Raw genomic sequence first — 17,195 nt, 5'->3', positions numbered from 1 at the left:
CATAGAAGTACTATCATGGTCTTGACAGTACAGAGAAAATTCGTCACCAAAAATGATGGCGTCCTACCAGACAGACTCTCGCATTATTAAGTATTAGAAGATCATCACTTAGGCACTTGAGATATCTTCCTTTCTAAAGAAAATAATTTTGGCACTCTCTCTCCCTCTTTCCCTACTCCCAAGGATGGAAAGGGGAAGGAAGTTGTTTCACTTAGTTCAGAGTTGAGAGAGGCTTCAGAGGATATCTTTGCTCTTCCTATTTTTCAATACCCAAACTTAAAAACTAGTTAATTCGGTCTTACAGACAGCTAGAGATGAAAATTATGGGTTTATAATGTCATCTTTCCTATATGAAGAGCGTCCACATAAAAACATTCCACATGCCTGTGAATCAAATCCGATGTAGCACTTTGCAGAGACCAGCAAAATTTCCACAAAACTTCAGAATTTCCACATGCTGTTTTGATGAAACCTTTGCTGGGGATTTCCTCCAAAAAGGAGTACCTGTCAAGATACCAAACTCCTACCCAGAGAAGGTATAAAATAGGACTCTAGGATATTTCCTTCCTATTTTAATTTTTTTCCATTTACCTTTAAACATGTTATTCATTATCTTATCAACATCATTATCTTCCTAATGAGTCACAATATTGACAAAATTCACACTTAGTACCAAGACCAAAATGTAGCAGTTACATTGTTCTGTGAGTTGGAGCTATTCTGCTGCTATACATTCATCTCCTCTGGCAGGCTAAAAAACAAAAGCAGGACGTCCAGAAAACTCTGAGTTATATTACTATTAATACAGGAGGCTACAATTTACAAAGCACTTGATTTCTTGGCATGTGCTTAATGGATAACATAAAAAAAAAAATCTGCTTCCACAAATAGCCTTGGTAGCTCCAGAATAAACCAAAACGTTAATCTAGAAGCATTGACGCAAGTATGCTGGCAAACAACTTTACTAAGAGCACTCAGCAATATAATCAGCAAACAACGTTCAGGGAAACGATACTTTGACAAGTTCCATATCTAAAAGAGAAATCCAACAGAGGCTACAGTGACTTCAAGAAACAGCAAGACAAAAGTATAAGTTTTAGTAAGTGAATTTATAGTAAACGGATCAGAGCATAATCAGAAAAAAATTCATTGCATCAGCAAAACACATGTTTTGACAAAAATTCCTTGAAAGCAGAAATAACTTTTGCTAACCAGCATCTCAAATACCTCACCATTTAGGTGATGAGGTATTCCAAGATTTCAAGAAAGGATCATGCACACAAAGAACAGCATGTCAATCACTTCTGAATTTCATACACCTTCAAATACTGGAGTTGTTTACTGATTTACCCCATCTCTTTCAGATTTAACAGCAAGAAAAAAATTTATTCCTATCTAGTAATAATTAGCAAACCTAGATCTAATTTAACAAGACTACAAAGAATAAGAATTTCCAACAACATGCCAACTATGCAGAAGATTCTGTGGGTAGGAGCAAAACTGTAATAACAAAGCTCCCATTATATTCTTGTAATAACAACTAAAAAGAATGTAAGAGTATTTCTGCATTATTAGAAATTTAAACATATTGTTACACAAGTGAAGAAGACAGGGCATGGTAGGAAAAAAGAAAATTAGAAGGCCCAAACCTTCTTTAAATATGTTGCTCCTAAAATGTTGTAATCATCATCTCCCTCAAGCTAAACATTTTTCTTGCATTTTTATTACTATTTCCAGCATTCTCTAAATGTCCAAGTTCAAATATCAAAGTCATTCAAAAAAACCCTCAAGGAGTACCATGCTCCTGTTCCAAAAAGGCTAATGAGTACCCTATAGTATTCAATCAGCGTTATACATGTGTCTCAAACATTTATTTATTTAACTCTAGCTCAACAACTTCCTCCATTGACACCATCAACAGAGAGCCTCACTGTATCTCTAATGTTTTGCATACCCATAATGCAAACAAAGAATTTTTTCTGTTCGTAAGCGTGAAATTTCCAGATGAGACTATCAAGTTTCTCAGCTAACTTAAATTTCTACTCTCAAACTCTTCCCCCACACAATCCCTTCCATCTCTAAGAATCTGCAGTATTAACTTCATTCTCCAGAAAAACTAACATTTGAGAATCCTTTCTCTCTAAGTACACTTCAAGCTGCCATAAACAAACAGAAGATCCACTAAAATTAAGGAGAGCTACAGTAATACAGAGGGTCAAAGAGCACCCTTCTGAGGTAAGGATTACTGGCCTGGAAACAAGATAGCTTAGGAGAATAAGGACAGAACCAAAAATGGTATTATGTAGGGCACTATGGATCAACTGGTCAGTGTATTTTCTAATATTAACAACTACACCAAATCACATGAATATCAACGGAAATCTGAAAATAAACAGGAGCCAGCCCTTCATGTTGTAAACACCAGGCCAGCAGAACCTGGAAAAACTGCATGCATCCACAAAGAGATTGGACAAACACTAATTAAAGAGATTTGCCAGTAATAGCATACAGGAACATTGTGTCAAGTTCAAGGGATGCCCTGACCTGTAGAGAGTCAGAAGCTAAGAGAATGCTCAGAGGAAAATATCCTAAGCTCCTGCCCTGGTCTTACTCTTCCATGGATACCCACTTACATCACTGCAGGAGTTTCAATCCCTGATGAGAACCGTGACAGCTATCTCAGGTTCTTACTACAGTACATATTTAATTTAGTATTTTAACCATCCTCAAGGAAAAGTGGGTGTTTAGAAAAGAAATTAAGGAAAACGTAAAGCTGTGTCAACGTTGTTGATATTTCACGGCAGAACACAAAAAGACCTTCACTGGCAGAGGCAAACCAGAACAATATATCAAAATCTTCACTAGTGACTAAGTAGAAGGAACACAAAATGCAAAACTTCCTAAGTCTTTGTTTTAAAAAATCACTGCTTCCTTCTTTGTTTCAGAATCACAGAATCATATGGATTGGAGACCTCTTGAGGTCAAGTGCAGCCTCCTGCGCAAAGCAGGTCCAGGCATGTCTGCTAAGGATCTTGTCCAGCCAAATCTGAGCATCTCCAAGGACAAGTACTCCATAACCCCTCAGGAGGCTGTCACCATCCTTAAAGGAGAGAAAAAAAAACCAAAACACACACAAAAAAATCAGCCAACCAACCAAAACACAACCAAAAAAAACCCCCAAAAAACCCCAAACACCTTTTTCTTTATCTAAATAAGTTTCCCCTCGTTTTCAAGTTGTCCCTTGCCTCTTTTCCTTCCACTGTGTAACTCTTCTTAAGAGCTCAAGTATGTCTTCTTTTGTCTCCTCCCACCAGCTAACTCATTCCCCTTCATGCTTCTCAGGGTTGAACAAAACAACCTCTCCTGAGCCTTTCCTACTGTATCAGGTACTCCAGCCATCTAAGCAAACTGAGCAAACTCCACTGGACTTCCATCAGTATGACAACGCCTTTCATTCTGTCAAAACCAAAACTGGCCATTGTACTCCAGATGCAGTCTCAAGAGCAGAAGGATGGGGGGTGGTGTGGGGCACAAAAATCACCCCTCCTGTCCTGCTGGCTGTACTCTTTCTAATGTAGCAACAGGTTACCCATACAAGCTGGAGAGGCCGCACCCTTGGAGATACTCAAAAACTGAAATGGATCTGGGCCTGGAGGGATCTTGCCCAAGGTGACCCTGTTTGAGCTGGGGGTGCACAAGATGACCTCCAGAGGTGAGGCACTTTATGAGACAACCCAGGGGCCAGCTGGCAATCTTTGCTGCAAAGGCACACTCCTAACCCCAGTTCAGCTTCTCCACTGGGACACCTCTATAATTTATTTTCTCTTAAAATACTGCATCCAAATCATATCTTCCCCAAGAAAAACAACTGTAAACTCTTCCTCAAAAGCACTTGCCCAAGTCCTAAGAGCAAAAGTTGAAGCAATCGCTTTCATGGGCCTTGAACACCAACTGATGTATGTAAGTCTACATTTCATCAGCTGAACTCTGCAAACAGCTAGATCGATAACTCGTCCAGTACTTTTCCTTGGCATCTCCAACTGCCAGTGTTCTGTCTCTTTGCTTCTTTTGTTCCGACTCTCAAGATACTTGTTTTCCTGTCTCTAAGAAAAGCTGAGCTGAAAACACCTGCCTCATAAAGCAAGTTACTTCTAAATTAACTGAATGTTTCAGCTGTTTCTGTTCTGCCTTTTCTCTCTTCCCCTCAACCCCACCCAGGTAATTAATCCAGGTACACCAGTGTATGGATGTGGTTATATCCACTGTAACTATGACAGCTAGTCATGCCACCTCCTTGCTTCCTCTTTCCAAGAAGCTCTTGTGCTCCCACATAAACACTTCACTGCCCTATATAGTTTCCTTCAGAACTACAAAGCCATTTTAACATTTCTGATAGACCCATCTAATTTCATCTTTTAAAACATCTACATGATAGTATTCTGAACAGTTATGATGAACTAAAGACTCAGGTAACATAGTTTTTACTGAAGAGCAGCAAATTCTACAGCTGGAAGACAGACATTTGAAGAAGAAATGGCAAAATAAATGGTTCCAGAAAGCAGGAGTAAATAAACAGTAAAAGAAAAGGTAGAACAGGATAGTTTCTAGGACTCAATTTACATCAGAGATGCAAGAAACTTGGGGTCATAAATACCAAGAGGTCTCTAAAACCTCCCCATATCACTAAGCAAGAAGAAAGAGGAAATTATTATACCTTGGTTAATTAAGATTTCTGTCTTTTTAACCATGTTAAATGGGACAAAAACCATCTAGCTATGTCCATTTGTAGAAGTGTGCATCGTATGAGACACCAGTATTATCAGAGATTACTTAATACCAAATTGAGTATCACCCAAACTAAACAGAAGGTGGTTACCGTATGAGGAAGAAAGTCCACTACTAAACCAGTTTGATATAGCTGAAACTACAGAATTTCTCTGACTAGAATTAAAAAAAAAAAAAAAATAAATCAGTACTTTTCACATTTCAATGTAAGCAGGCTGCTCCTCTAGCAATTACTGACTTTGTCAAGAGTTTTGAAACTTGGAAATGAGAGTTTATAGAACAGTAACAACAGCAGGAAGTGGCAGATTGTGTAGTTCATTGTACTATCAAGACAAAAAGGAAGACAGGAAGGACACCATCTTAATAACAAAGAAGTACAGAAAAAAACCCAGACACTGCATGGGACAAGGCACAAGACAAAGTCAAAAATCCTAGATGCCTCCACTGAAGTGCTAAGTGACAGGACATTCTGTCACAGCATTTGGTGATATTTAGACCAGTAGATAACAATACATTTTATGATGCTAAGTACAAACTCTATGTAAGCAATTAACTGTTAGCTGCATATTATTGTATACAGTGAAGGCTCTTAAACCCCTGCACAAGATAAAATAGACAAATGAGTTTTTAAGAGTTTCACAAAAGCAGTTCCTTGTCAAGGAGCACAAACTGAACAAGGAAGCACAACTGCTTAGGGTGGTTTTTTCTACGGCTTCTAAGTGAATAGTTTAGGCGCATGGCATAGCCTTGTTAATTTTGAAGCACGTTCAGCAGCAAGTTTTCATCTAATCAAGAAGTAACCAAGTGCACTTTTATTCAGCATTGAAAATTTTTTTCATTAGATAAAGTCACTGCAAGCATTTTCTCCAACTAGAAAAACTCATTAGGCTTGCATTCTTTCAGTATGACTTCAGTCCAGAGCTATCAAAAAGCCCATGAAGAAATAGCCAGAGCTCCTTTCCCACCCCTTCCCCTTCCACCTCTTTTTTGGCAGCAGATGAAGACCACTTTAAGAAGCCCCCAAAGCAAGCAAATCCCAGGTCACATTCTAAGAAGAATTTCAGTTACAGAAGCAAATTAAAAAAGTAAAGAAACATTATTAACTAGCAAGGCATTAAATACTTTCTTGGTAGAATCAAGAGCACCATGGACTGATCAGGCAAGGAATCAGAATATTTTTAAAAGCAGACACACATGCTGCTCTAGCTTAGTAAAAGCTCAAAATTAAAAGGTGTGGTTGGTTGCGCAAGCTAAGTCATAAAGTCACAGGATATTCCACTTGCTTCTTAAAACAAGGTTGGCAAGCTTGTACCAAAATCCAGCAAACCAAAACACAAACATGGGAAGTACTTTGAAAAGGAAGTTAACTAACTTTGTGGACACAGAAAACACGCAATAGTAGCAGAAACAAAAATACTGAAACAACCTAGGTATGTGCTGCATGTGGTTAACATCTTTATGGCAGGCACATCTGAGGTCACTTCAATTCACTGCACAGAGATTTTTCAAATGAATCACTCAAGTAATTTTTAAATGCTTACATTTTCATTTTAACTATACAAAATATGTTTAAAGAAATAAAGTATTTCAGTATTTGTACAATAACAGACAATTTTAGTCAGCTCCTGTTCAGATATAATTTCCTTCTCTTCTAGTGTGGTGGAGTTTTCTTTACCTGATTTTTTTTTTGTTTGTTTGTTTTGCTTAGGGTCATTCTTTAAGTTCCTCTTAACCCAATGTACGTGAAGAGTTTGAACATCAGTGCAACAGTTGGAGTGTATAATCTAGCAGTAATTGTCACCTTCAGGTGTTAAAAAATTTAAGCACTTCCAATAAGAGTTTTGTTTCTCGCATTTCATCTAAATTGTCACACATTTTAGTTTTGGAAAAATTATTTTATCACTGTTATTTTATCTTTTTTAAAAAAGCTTGACTTGCACTTAGCTGTCTTCACAAATGGCTGCTGTGTCATAGAGAAATTAACTTGCTCTTGCATATAAATACAGTGAGCATGAGTTGCGTTATGCCTATTTATTTTTAATTATTTCAGAAATAATTATTTATATTTCATAGCTTTCTAATACTAAAAGACATCTAAGCTTGGCAATCACTTTAAGTTTTAGGAAAGAAAGAACAATGACCTCACAGAAAATCAAGACACATAATGCAGTATTAAAGATTATGTATGTCTCATTTTTAAAGCAGGTTCTGAAATTGGTACACAGGAAGCAAAGTGCATCCATCACCTTGAAAGGTGATTTACAACATTTGTGATAAAACCTACTCTCCATCCCAGGAATAACACTGTTTCTTAGTCCCAGGAACAGTCTAAAGTGGAGGAAAGACACACTTTGCAGCAGATGGATTACTTGCAGTAATCCAATTACAAGTCATTCTGAGAGCCACTGTAATTTTTATTACCCACAAGTTTAATCTTTTCATTCCAAGAAAATAAGAAAAAAAAGTCCATGATGACTTATTGAAAAATTGTGTTCAAAACAGTGTAATATTTATTTTCTTTAAATGTGATTAAGTCTGTAGATAGGTACAAGTAATAAGAAGTTTTCATTTATTACTACTACAAATGTATGGCAATATTAATAGGTGTATGACATTTACAATATAAACTCCTTAATACAAAGCTCATACCAATAAGACCTATTTATTTTACAACTGTTTGTAAGAAAACATTTGCTAAAACTCTTAGGTGACACACAATAATGAGTTGTACAACATAATGCTGGAATCAAATGATATTAACTTTTTCTGCATTATTTCTTTCATTAAGTTTATTTCAGTATGCAATAATGACTCTCCCAAAATCTCTCCATCGGCAGTTCTCCTTTAAAGCAAGATCTAGTAACTTTCAAGTAAACACTGTTACAACAGAACAAAACAACCCATAATTTATGAAATGTGGCCCAGTGGGTTGTCAGTGACATTTTCCAGTCTAAACTCCTTTTCTAAAAACACCCAACCCAAACCAAAAAAACCTCCTTGAACATACTCAGCTCAAAAAACCTAAATAAACCTCAAATCTAAATATTATATCAACTAAATATTCTCAAGCATTTATGTCCTGAGCAACTTTGGATACCTACAGCATACACTAGAATAACTTCTACTTTTCTAGTTTGACATTCATATACTCATAGAATCACAAAGTGGTCTGGGTTGGAAGATCATCTAGTTCAAATCCCCTCTGCCATGGTCAGAGACACATTAGATGGGACCAGGCTACTCAGGGCCCCATTCAACCCGGTCTTGAATACTTCCAAGAATAGAGCATTCACAACTTCCCTGGGCAACCTGTTCTAGTGCCTCGCTGCTCTGTACAATAAAGCTTTTTTCCCCTAACATCTAATCTAAACCTACTCTATTTATATCTAAACCCATTTCCCCTTGTCCCATCACTACATGTTCTTTTAAATAGTTTTGTCCTATCATTTTTCTAGAGTTCCCTTCAGTTACTGGAAGCTCATAATTAGGTCACCCTGAAGCCTTTTCTTTTCCAGACTGAGCAACCCCAACTTGCTTAGTTCTTCCTCAATAGAGGTTCTCCCTCCCTGTGATCATCTCAAGTGTCCGTCCTCTGTACTAACTCTAACAGGTTCATCCATGTCTCTCCTGTGCCGGGAGCCCAGGGCTGGCTGCAGCACTGCAGGTGGGGTCTCAGCAGAACAGAGCAGAGCAGAGGGGCAGAATCCCCTCCCTGGCCCTGCTGCCCACCATTGGATGCAGCCCAGGACACGTTTGGCTCTCTGGGCTGTGAGTGCACACTGACAGCTCGTGTCCAGCCTCTCACCCACCAGCACCCCCAAGTTCTTCCCACAGGGCTGCTCTCCATCTGCTCATCCACAGCCTGTGCTGATGCTGGGGCACGCCCCAAGCCTGGTGCAGCACCTTGCACTTGGTCTCTGTCCTTTATCTGGACTTCTGTGAAGCCTCTGACATGGCTGAGATGCACGCACGTGGGGCTTATCCAGTCCCTTTGGATGGCATTCCATTCTTCAGGTGTGTCGCTGCACCCTCGGCTTGGTGTCATCTGCAAACTTGCTCCGGATACACCTGGTGCCTTTGTCTGTTAATTAATGAAGACCTGAAATAACACCTGTCCATATAATGACCCCCTGAGGGACACCACTTGTCATCAATGTTTATCAGGACTCTGAATCATTGACCATTACCCTCAGGATGCAACCATCCAACCAATTCCTAATCCACCCGAGAGCCCACCTGTTGAATCCATCACTTTCCAATTTGGAGAGAAGAACACTGTGGGGGACCATGTCAAAGGCTTTACAAAGTCCAGATAAACAACATCTATTATAGACCTTCCCTTACCCACTGGTGTAGTTACTCCATAACACAAAGCCACTTGGTTGGTCACACAGGATTTTCCCTTAAGAGCTTCTCTTAATAATACCCCAAACTCCTCACACTCCGTGAATATCTGAAACCTACCAGTTAAGAATTATGCTTAATCACCCTTCCAAAACAGATGCACATGAGCACTCAAATTAAGCTTCTCACAGCCTATTATAGTTGCACAGTACCACATATTTTGATAAAGGAATTAAGAACTTGCTTGCATAAAATCTGCTCTCAGAAGTGAATGAACCAAAACAACCTGCCTCAATTTTAAAGGTTCTCACAATAATGCACCAACTTGACACTACTTGTGAAGATTCTTGGTACTGCAAACTGTTCCTCCGCCCCAAATAAAACCAGAACATACAAAACTTGCTACCCATATTCTTCTCACCCTCAAACACATATCTAAACAGAAATACAACAATATGTGAACACACAGAGTAAATTCTGTCATTAAAGTACATATTTTATCATTCAACTTTAAAATTCCATGTTCATTTCGTAATTCCACGTGCAGTGTAAGTTTTAGTGGTTGTGTGGGAATGTCTCATTTCAAAGTTAATCTCCTGCACTTTTGTTTCTTCAAGAGACATATTCAACGTTTCTTCAAGTCTTTCCATGGCTTCTGGTCATGCCTACATTTTTAGTAGCTTGAAAACCTATCCTGTTCTTTTTGGTACAGCTGTGGCAAAAAAATAATGCTCATGTTACGTTCCCAGTTAGGCTGTTTACATACGCACGTTTCCAGCTTTGCTCTTCACACAAAGGAACAGCCATCCCCAAAAGCATCAGAGATCAGCATCCAGTGAGAAAACACAAGCACACATGATGTACATTAAAGAACTTAATAACACATCACTGCAATGCCTCTTCTCTTGCACCACTGGTTTCTTAAAAATGGGAAGAGATGAAGAATGAGCCCCGAGCGATGTTCAGCACTGGGGCCACTCACACATTCAAGTGTGCATCTCAAAACCAGAAACATAAATTTCTTGCTAGTAAAACAGCACTGTCAGAACACTACCCCTATAAACTCAGAGCATAACAAGCAAAAGAACCCTAAAAATAAAACCCCCCAAATTCCCATATTCTATATCTTCCCTTGAAATATTTAATATTTCAGAGCTACCCTATTATACTATAAATACTGTGATTAACATTTAAACCTTCTAGCCAGCATTAGCAACAGTTCAGAGCTAAGCTGGCTCTGCAAAATGTAAAATACATCAGCATCAGGTTTCTTGATTTGGAATTATTTTTAAACACAATTACTACTATCTTAACAGTCTTAAAAATAAATTAAAAACAAATTAGGTAAATAAAATGAAAACAAAATTTAACACATGGAAGGATGAAAGTAACAATTTTTTTGAATCCTGTGCTGTACAATGGTGATGAGATAGAATGCAAGTACACAGCTAAACTGTCACCAGTTAGAGCCTTCTCACACCAATGTCTCACAGCAAACTGTATGTTCTGCGTGTTTTTTAATGTTTCAACTGCATACAAGTGAGCTTTATATAAAAAACACTGTAACTTAAGGACCAGTAAAGCCTGTGTGGTGTGCTTGTCAGATACAACCAACAGAAAAAAAATACAAATTATTAACAAAATTTAACTTCAATTATACTTTCATTAGTAACAAAAAGGTATTGATTGCTATTACAGTATCAAAAAGAGACAGTAGTAAAAGGTCCATTGCAGATAATTTTTTCTCACTGGCATTAATTTCACTTTTAGAAGTCTTTGTTACTTATGTGTTCTTAGGAGTAAACCCATGCTATTAGTAACAGGAGAAACTTAGGAACTATTAATGTTTATCTAACTTTAATTTATAGGTAAAAAAGTCATTACCTGCTTGTATTCACCAAGGCAGTTCTGACAGCAGAATCTTTTCTGCTGACCATCAATAGTAAGGACATTGTTTCCAGCTCCTTTACTGGGCAAATACTCCCCACAATGTTCGCAGCAATTCATTATTAAACCATTTGCCATCCTGTATCTATTGAAGCAATGGTCACTGCACAGCTTGTGAGTCATATTTTTAAAGCTAACTTCGTGACGAATCTAAAAAATAAAAATAAAAAAGGATTCTGTCACTAGACAAGCAAAAAGCTGCCAGAAACTAGTACACCAACCAGAAGTCTTACATTCAAATAGTATATCACTATCTAAAAACCTGAAACGACCATGAAGAGAAAGGGATGTCTCCCAAGTTCTAGAAAAACACTCTTATACTCACCTGCCCTTTATTCTGGAAGGAAAGATCAGAGGGAAGGATGTGGTAATTGCATATGAGAGCAGAATGCCAATTTATGCAATTTTATAAAATGGTCAATTTACAGGTGAAGAAGCTGGCATATGAAGATTGGCCAGACAGTATGCTGTGTAAAGCAGTTGCCTGAACTATGCTGAGCTCAGTAATCAAGAAGGCATAAAGAATAAATACATACATTCATGAGAATTTAAAATTACATGTATTCTACAGATCTCTAAAACCATCTGCATTACCTTTAAAAACTATCCAATTAAAAATAATAGGTAATACAGTGGATCTTGATATTTTTTCATCGGCAATTCTTTTATGTGAGAGATCTGGGTTATAATTCCAAGATTCTATCCCTAATAGAACACATTATCATCAAAAGGCACTTCACGTTTCTGAAACAAGTATCAACCTCTTGGAACACCTCCATCTTTTACCTGCTCTTTGTGAATATCAAGCATGCATATTTTAATATCTCAAAATACTGCAGATTCTACATTTTCTCCTTTTCAGTTCTCTAATTTCAGAATGTAAGGAATTATTATGTCATTGAGAAAGACAAAAAACAGTCAACCAGACCTCAGTTAGTTTACCACAGATTGTGCATCTTGATTTATTCAAGGCTCCTTTTGAGGGATTCTGTTTATCTTCATAGAAGGATAAACATGATGTACTACAAAACTCCTGGAAAGACTCACTTGAATCTACTTGAGCAACAATGGTACCTTTCATTGTTGTTATATCTCTGAAATTTAAAAAAAAAAAAAAAGAAAAGCTTATGTATAAATATGTATATAAACAAGAATACTTCACATGTTATAAGATCCATTCTTCCTCCCAAGGCAAAAGCTTTTTGAGTTACAGTTGTTACTCACAGGATAAGTATTAAGTTTGATGATATTTTTACAACAACTTTAAGTAAGTCTTTACCATGTAAACCCCTATTTTTTTCTTTAGATTTGAGGGGTTTTCTCCCATTAAATTATTCTAGAACTAAGCAGTACTAATGCACCATTAGATGTAGTTATAGCAAACTCAATTTTACACAAAAAACTAACACAGCAAATTTGAACTAGCTATTTCATAATGACTTTTCCTTTTACACAAAAGCTATATATAAGTTTCATATGAAAAATTCAGATTTATAGTAAAAAGCTTGTTTGAAGCTACTTCCACCATTTCTAGTATCAATATCAGGACAGGATTAGAGGAAGAGAGAAAGTTGTTTTCTTATTTCTCAAACTTATAAACAACTAAAAAGCTTAGAACTCTACCATAAGTGTGCCTAGAAATTCTATCACTCAAAATTTACAAGTTAATTCCATCATTCCTTTAAAAAGTTCCAAAGCATCTGAGCAGTTAATGCAGTCACCCATGGAACTGGGCCAATTTAACACCTTAAACCAGAACACTAACCATCAATCAAAGTAATTTGAAATTGAATAAACCTTGTTCTAACCAAACACACTTACACTGTCCAAAATTAATACACACCATTTATTAGAAGAAGCAAGGAGAAGAAATAAAAGCCTCCTCCTCTGCCTTCTAAGCACAAAAACTCAGAAAAATTTCAAACCTATTACTGACATACAGGAAATGCTATTGGGCAGAATATATAAAAAAACCTGATTGGGCACATCTGGATCACCAGTTGGGAAACACACGCCTCACACCTATAAGCTCTAAAACTAAGATGGGTAAAAAACACTGGAAAAACAGGGGAAATGCATGTTCCCCTCGACACAGTTCTTTGAAAATAAACTTGTACAGCCCCAGTACAAACACTTGCAAGCTTGCCTTCTTCCATCAAGGGGAAGTCAGCTGAGTTTGGCTCACCCTTTGGAGAACTGCTAAGATTTGTCAGGGAGTGCTATCATTCCTGTTCTGCAAAACAAAGGCAGAGCTGCTGCCTTGAGGAGCTTGCTATTTATGCAGTTACAGAAGAGTTCAGAGGAATGCAAGAAAAGGGATTTATAATAAAATGCCTAAGAATTTTTAGTTTTCCTTTTGGGATATACAGAGGAACAGTGCCACAAAGGAACAATTTAGTGCATTTACTATCTTCTGTTCAACTGTGATTGAGTAAAAATATCACAGTGGTGGAAAAGCAAAGACTAACAGCACCTCGGAAACTGTCAAAGGCGACTTCACAAACACCCTCTTTAACCTCAAAAGCTAGAAATAAGTTGTTTTCTTCATAATTTAAAAATAAAGTCTTTTCAATTAGGGCAGTTTTGTACGTAGCCTCTTGCAATATGCAGATTAAGTATCTCTAAAGTGGCAAAGGAGCATGCATTTAGCCATGATTTCAGTCAGGAAAGATTTGTCTAAACTTCATCTTTATAGATCATGCAGCTACCTGAAAATGCTAATCACCAGATTATGTCTAAAAAAAAAAATAGTGTATAAACACGTAAGAGGCCAACAGAAGGAGGAAAGAGTGCTTTTAATTAGCCCTGTAGAGGGAAGGGTTCAGAGAATTTGAGCTTTTACACCAATTTTTTAAAAACTAGAATATGTTATACTTTCTAGGTTTTCAGGGTACCAAAGTATGAATTTGTAGGATATCCATGTTTTCTATAGCTTATTTTTACTGACTGCCAAGGAAAAAAAGGATCAATAGCTTGCATCTAAATACTAGCCAAAAGTTTTTTTTCACTAGTTTAAATCTGTGATTGAGCAAAGACCACGCTCTCGGGAGCATACAAAGGCAGTCTCTACTGCAAACCTTCCTTAGTTCAGCAAAAATCCATCCTTTACCCAGTGTCACTGCAGCATGTACAGACTGAGGCTATGAAAAGGTGCAAAAAGCTCAGTAAACAGTACACTGAAAGAAAAAGATAGCAAAGCCAGTCTGTATGTGTAACACTACAAGAACACAATTACAGAAGACTTCTCTTTGGCAACTTCAAGTTTGGCAAATCATAAAAAACTGCAAGTCAAATCTAACCAGTAATTTAGAATAAGCCACTTATAGCTATGATTTTTCTTCCCTCTGTACTGCCCATTTAAGGCATCTTCAGCTACAAAACTGCCAGTTGCCCCACTTACGGAAAAAACCTAAGGTTATTCCCATCTCTGTATGGCCAAGAGTGGAAGAACTCCCAAGTTTCTTCCAGCTTCTTGCAAGAATGACTTTCTCCTCCTTTCAAAGCCTCATGATTTTACATCCTCATCTACCAAAATGACACAACACAAGGTCCACTTCTTCATAAGGGACTTCATATACGAAGTGCATCTTGTCACAAGATATGCCACAACTTGGACACCTTGTCTTTAAAAACAAAAAGTTATTTTTAATGTACTGGCTTTCAAGAAAACAATATCCCCTACTCTGAATTCAAAAGCTAGTATTATTTTGTTAGACACAGTGAATTCAACATTTCCAAACACCAAAGCAACACTATAAAAAGCACTTTGATTTGATATCATTAATAGAGAAACTCTCATGCATGCAGTAAGAATCTCAAGTAGTACCAGATTTAGGTGCTAGAGTAAAACAAAATACAAAACTCACTTTCTGCACATGACACAAAGTTTCTTTGGAGTGGGTTTGTGTGAAAATGATGAGAGGCAGGTAGTGGAACAGAAAAGGTGAGCAGATCCTTTCCGCTGATACGCAGTCTGTCCCTTTTGTAAAGGCTTTTTGCAGTTTGCACACGTGACTTTCACCTGCTTAGAAGGCTGTTGCTGGGCAGAAGGCTGGAAAATTTGCTTAGGAAGTGATGCTACAGGTGACAAGGAATCCACACCTGGTTGCTTCTGATTCCTAGGAAAGGAAGCTGACTGGGATATCCAAGAATCTTCAAGACAAAAAACCCAAACATAAAAGTAAATCAAGAGACAGATACGTATGTACAGAATAGCATTCACAGACGTACGATCATAAAATCATTTTTCTGGGGAAATGATCACAGAAGAAAGATATTTTAAACTCAGATTTAAAAATTCCTGTTTGATGGTACCACTCTCCATTGCTACAAAGCTTCAGAACATGAACAAATTTCTTGATAGTGCCATCCTACATCTAGTGACAGGTTTTGCAGACCTCAATTCACTTGCACTGAGTTTGCAAGCTGGCAATCTTATCTTCAGACAAACAAAACTGCAATTAAAAAAAAAAAAAGAGACCAACAGACAACAAGGAATTGCTAAACCAATGTTTGAGACAAGATCTGCAAATTTAGATCTGAAATTTCCATTAGCTATTTTGTTCTAAAGCTTTAATAATCATCATGTGTCCAGTCTCGCTGATAAACACTAGAACTGGCTCCTAGTCCAGCCTGCAGCCAGAGAACTATAGTGTATAGCAGCGAACTTGCAAAGTCACAAGAGGTATGTCTTCCTCAGTAGAAATCAATGAACCTAGAAAATAGTACTTTGTTAAGTTACACAGATCCATGTCCCCACGTTTCAGAATCCACTAGTTTTCCATCTGTATTTTTGGGAAATTAACTACCATGGTAACAAAGTCATCTTTGCCCTTTTGTAGCATAACCTGATACATGAATAACTCATATAACAGGAACGTAAGCAAGCCATTTTTTCTGAAAGAAATACATCTGTAAAGATCATATGTTAAATTACATGCTCCATATCTTGGTCTGGAGCAGAAGATACACGTCTGGGGGGGGGAAAGAAATCACCCAACAAAAGGTCATTTCTAGGCTTATTTCTGGAATTTAAGCTTGCATTTAAAGCATTTAAAGCTTTCATTCAAAGAATTTAGAAATGTTTACCTTCAGAAGGCTGCCACTAGTAATACATTAATTAAGCATGAATTAAAACTGAATAGAACTAATTTTGCATTATAAAAAACATTTGCACACATTTTCAATAGTGTGCCACTTATACCAAATACTGTGACAGCACTCGGGACTTACCTAGCCTTGAATGTCTTACTGCAGAGATTCAGAGTATTTCTGGAGTGTTATTACAACTAATACCCAAATACAAGGAAGATAATTTTGAATTCTGTGACTTCAGATAACAAAAACAACCTACAGACATGAGCAACCACCCATACCTTATTCTTAAGGGACATTATTTTGGTCCATAATCGTTCATTAAATAGAAGGAACCCTTTCCTCCTATTTTCTGCATTCATTTCTTTCCCCAAAGGATTTTATTAACAACATATTCTGATGCATAGCTTTAAAATCCATTTAGGGACAAAGTTTGAAGAACACTTGGTAGTGCAAGAAGTAACACATACATTCCTTAGCAGGTGAAAGATAATTTTCTGGTGTGGCTTTTTAGCTGTCAAGGATAACCTACTACTCAAGACAAGCTAGAAATTTACCTGTTGTAGTGCTTGAAAGTGAACAGAAGACCTGGAACAAAGAGGTGAAGGAAAAAGGACACAAAACAAAATACATTTTTCTTTAAAGCATTGAAGATGTTTACCTCTGCAGGCATGAATATCCTTACTGACAAACTAAGAAGCTACTAGAGTGCTTAGAATTAAAATTAAGTGCCCTCTTTAAACTTTTCCTTACTTCAGATATACCAATATCCTGGTAACACCTTAACACCTCAAAACATTTTGAGATACTCCTCTTTTCTCTTGGATTTCAAGTGAAAGCACATTGCCTCTCTTATCAGGAATGCACAGCATGTGCAATAGAGCTACATCTGCTTGCAATTCCAGTAGCACTCAACTGCCACTCAAGAAAACTTGAGTTTGTTCATCCATTTGGGTGTGAAACTTCCAGCACAACTAATACCTAATTAAGGTAGGTAATAATATCTCATTAAGGTTATTTCAATT

General features: G+C 37.3%; 1 protein-coding gene across 8 annotated transcripts in view; it reads right to left on the bottom strand.

The window, feature by feature from the left end:
* Window positions 1-17,195, bottom strand: part of ZMYM2 (zinc finger MYM-type containing 2) — an 84,307-nt gene that overhangs the window by 43,796 nt on the left and 23,316 nt on the right. For all 8 annotated transcript variants that reach the window (XM_040054525.2, XM_040054517.1, XM_058424287.1 and 5 more), the window contains 3 exons: window positions 14,943-15,228; window positions 12,005-12,170; window positions 11,014-11,226 (listed from right to left, as the gene is read on the bottom strand). In XM_040054525.2, coding sequence (XP_039910459.1) covers window positions 11,014-11,226; window positions 12,005-12,170; window positions 14,943-15,228 — 665 coding nt within the window. The remainder of the gene's footprint in view (window positions 1-11,013; window positions 11,227-12,004; window positions 12,171-14,942; window positions 15,229-17,195) is intronic.

This window comes from Hirundo rustica, chromosome 2, assembly GCF_015227805.2.
Source record: "Hirundo rustica isolate bHirRus1 chromosome 2, bHirRus1.pri.v3, whole genome shotgun sequence".
NCBI lineage: Eukaryota > Metazoa > Chordata > Aves > Passeriformes > Hirundinidae > Hirundo > Hirundo rustica.
This window is presented reverse-complemented; position numbering and strand designations above follow the sequence as displayed.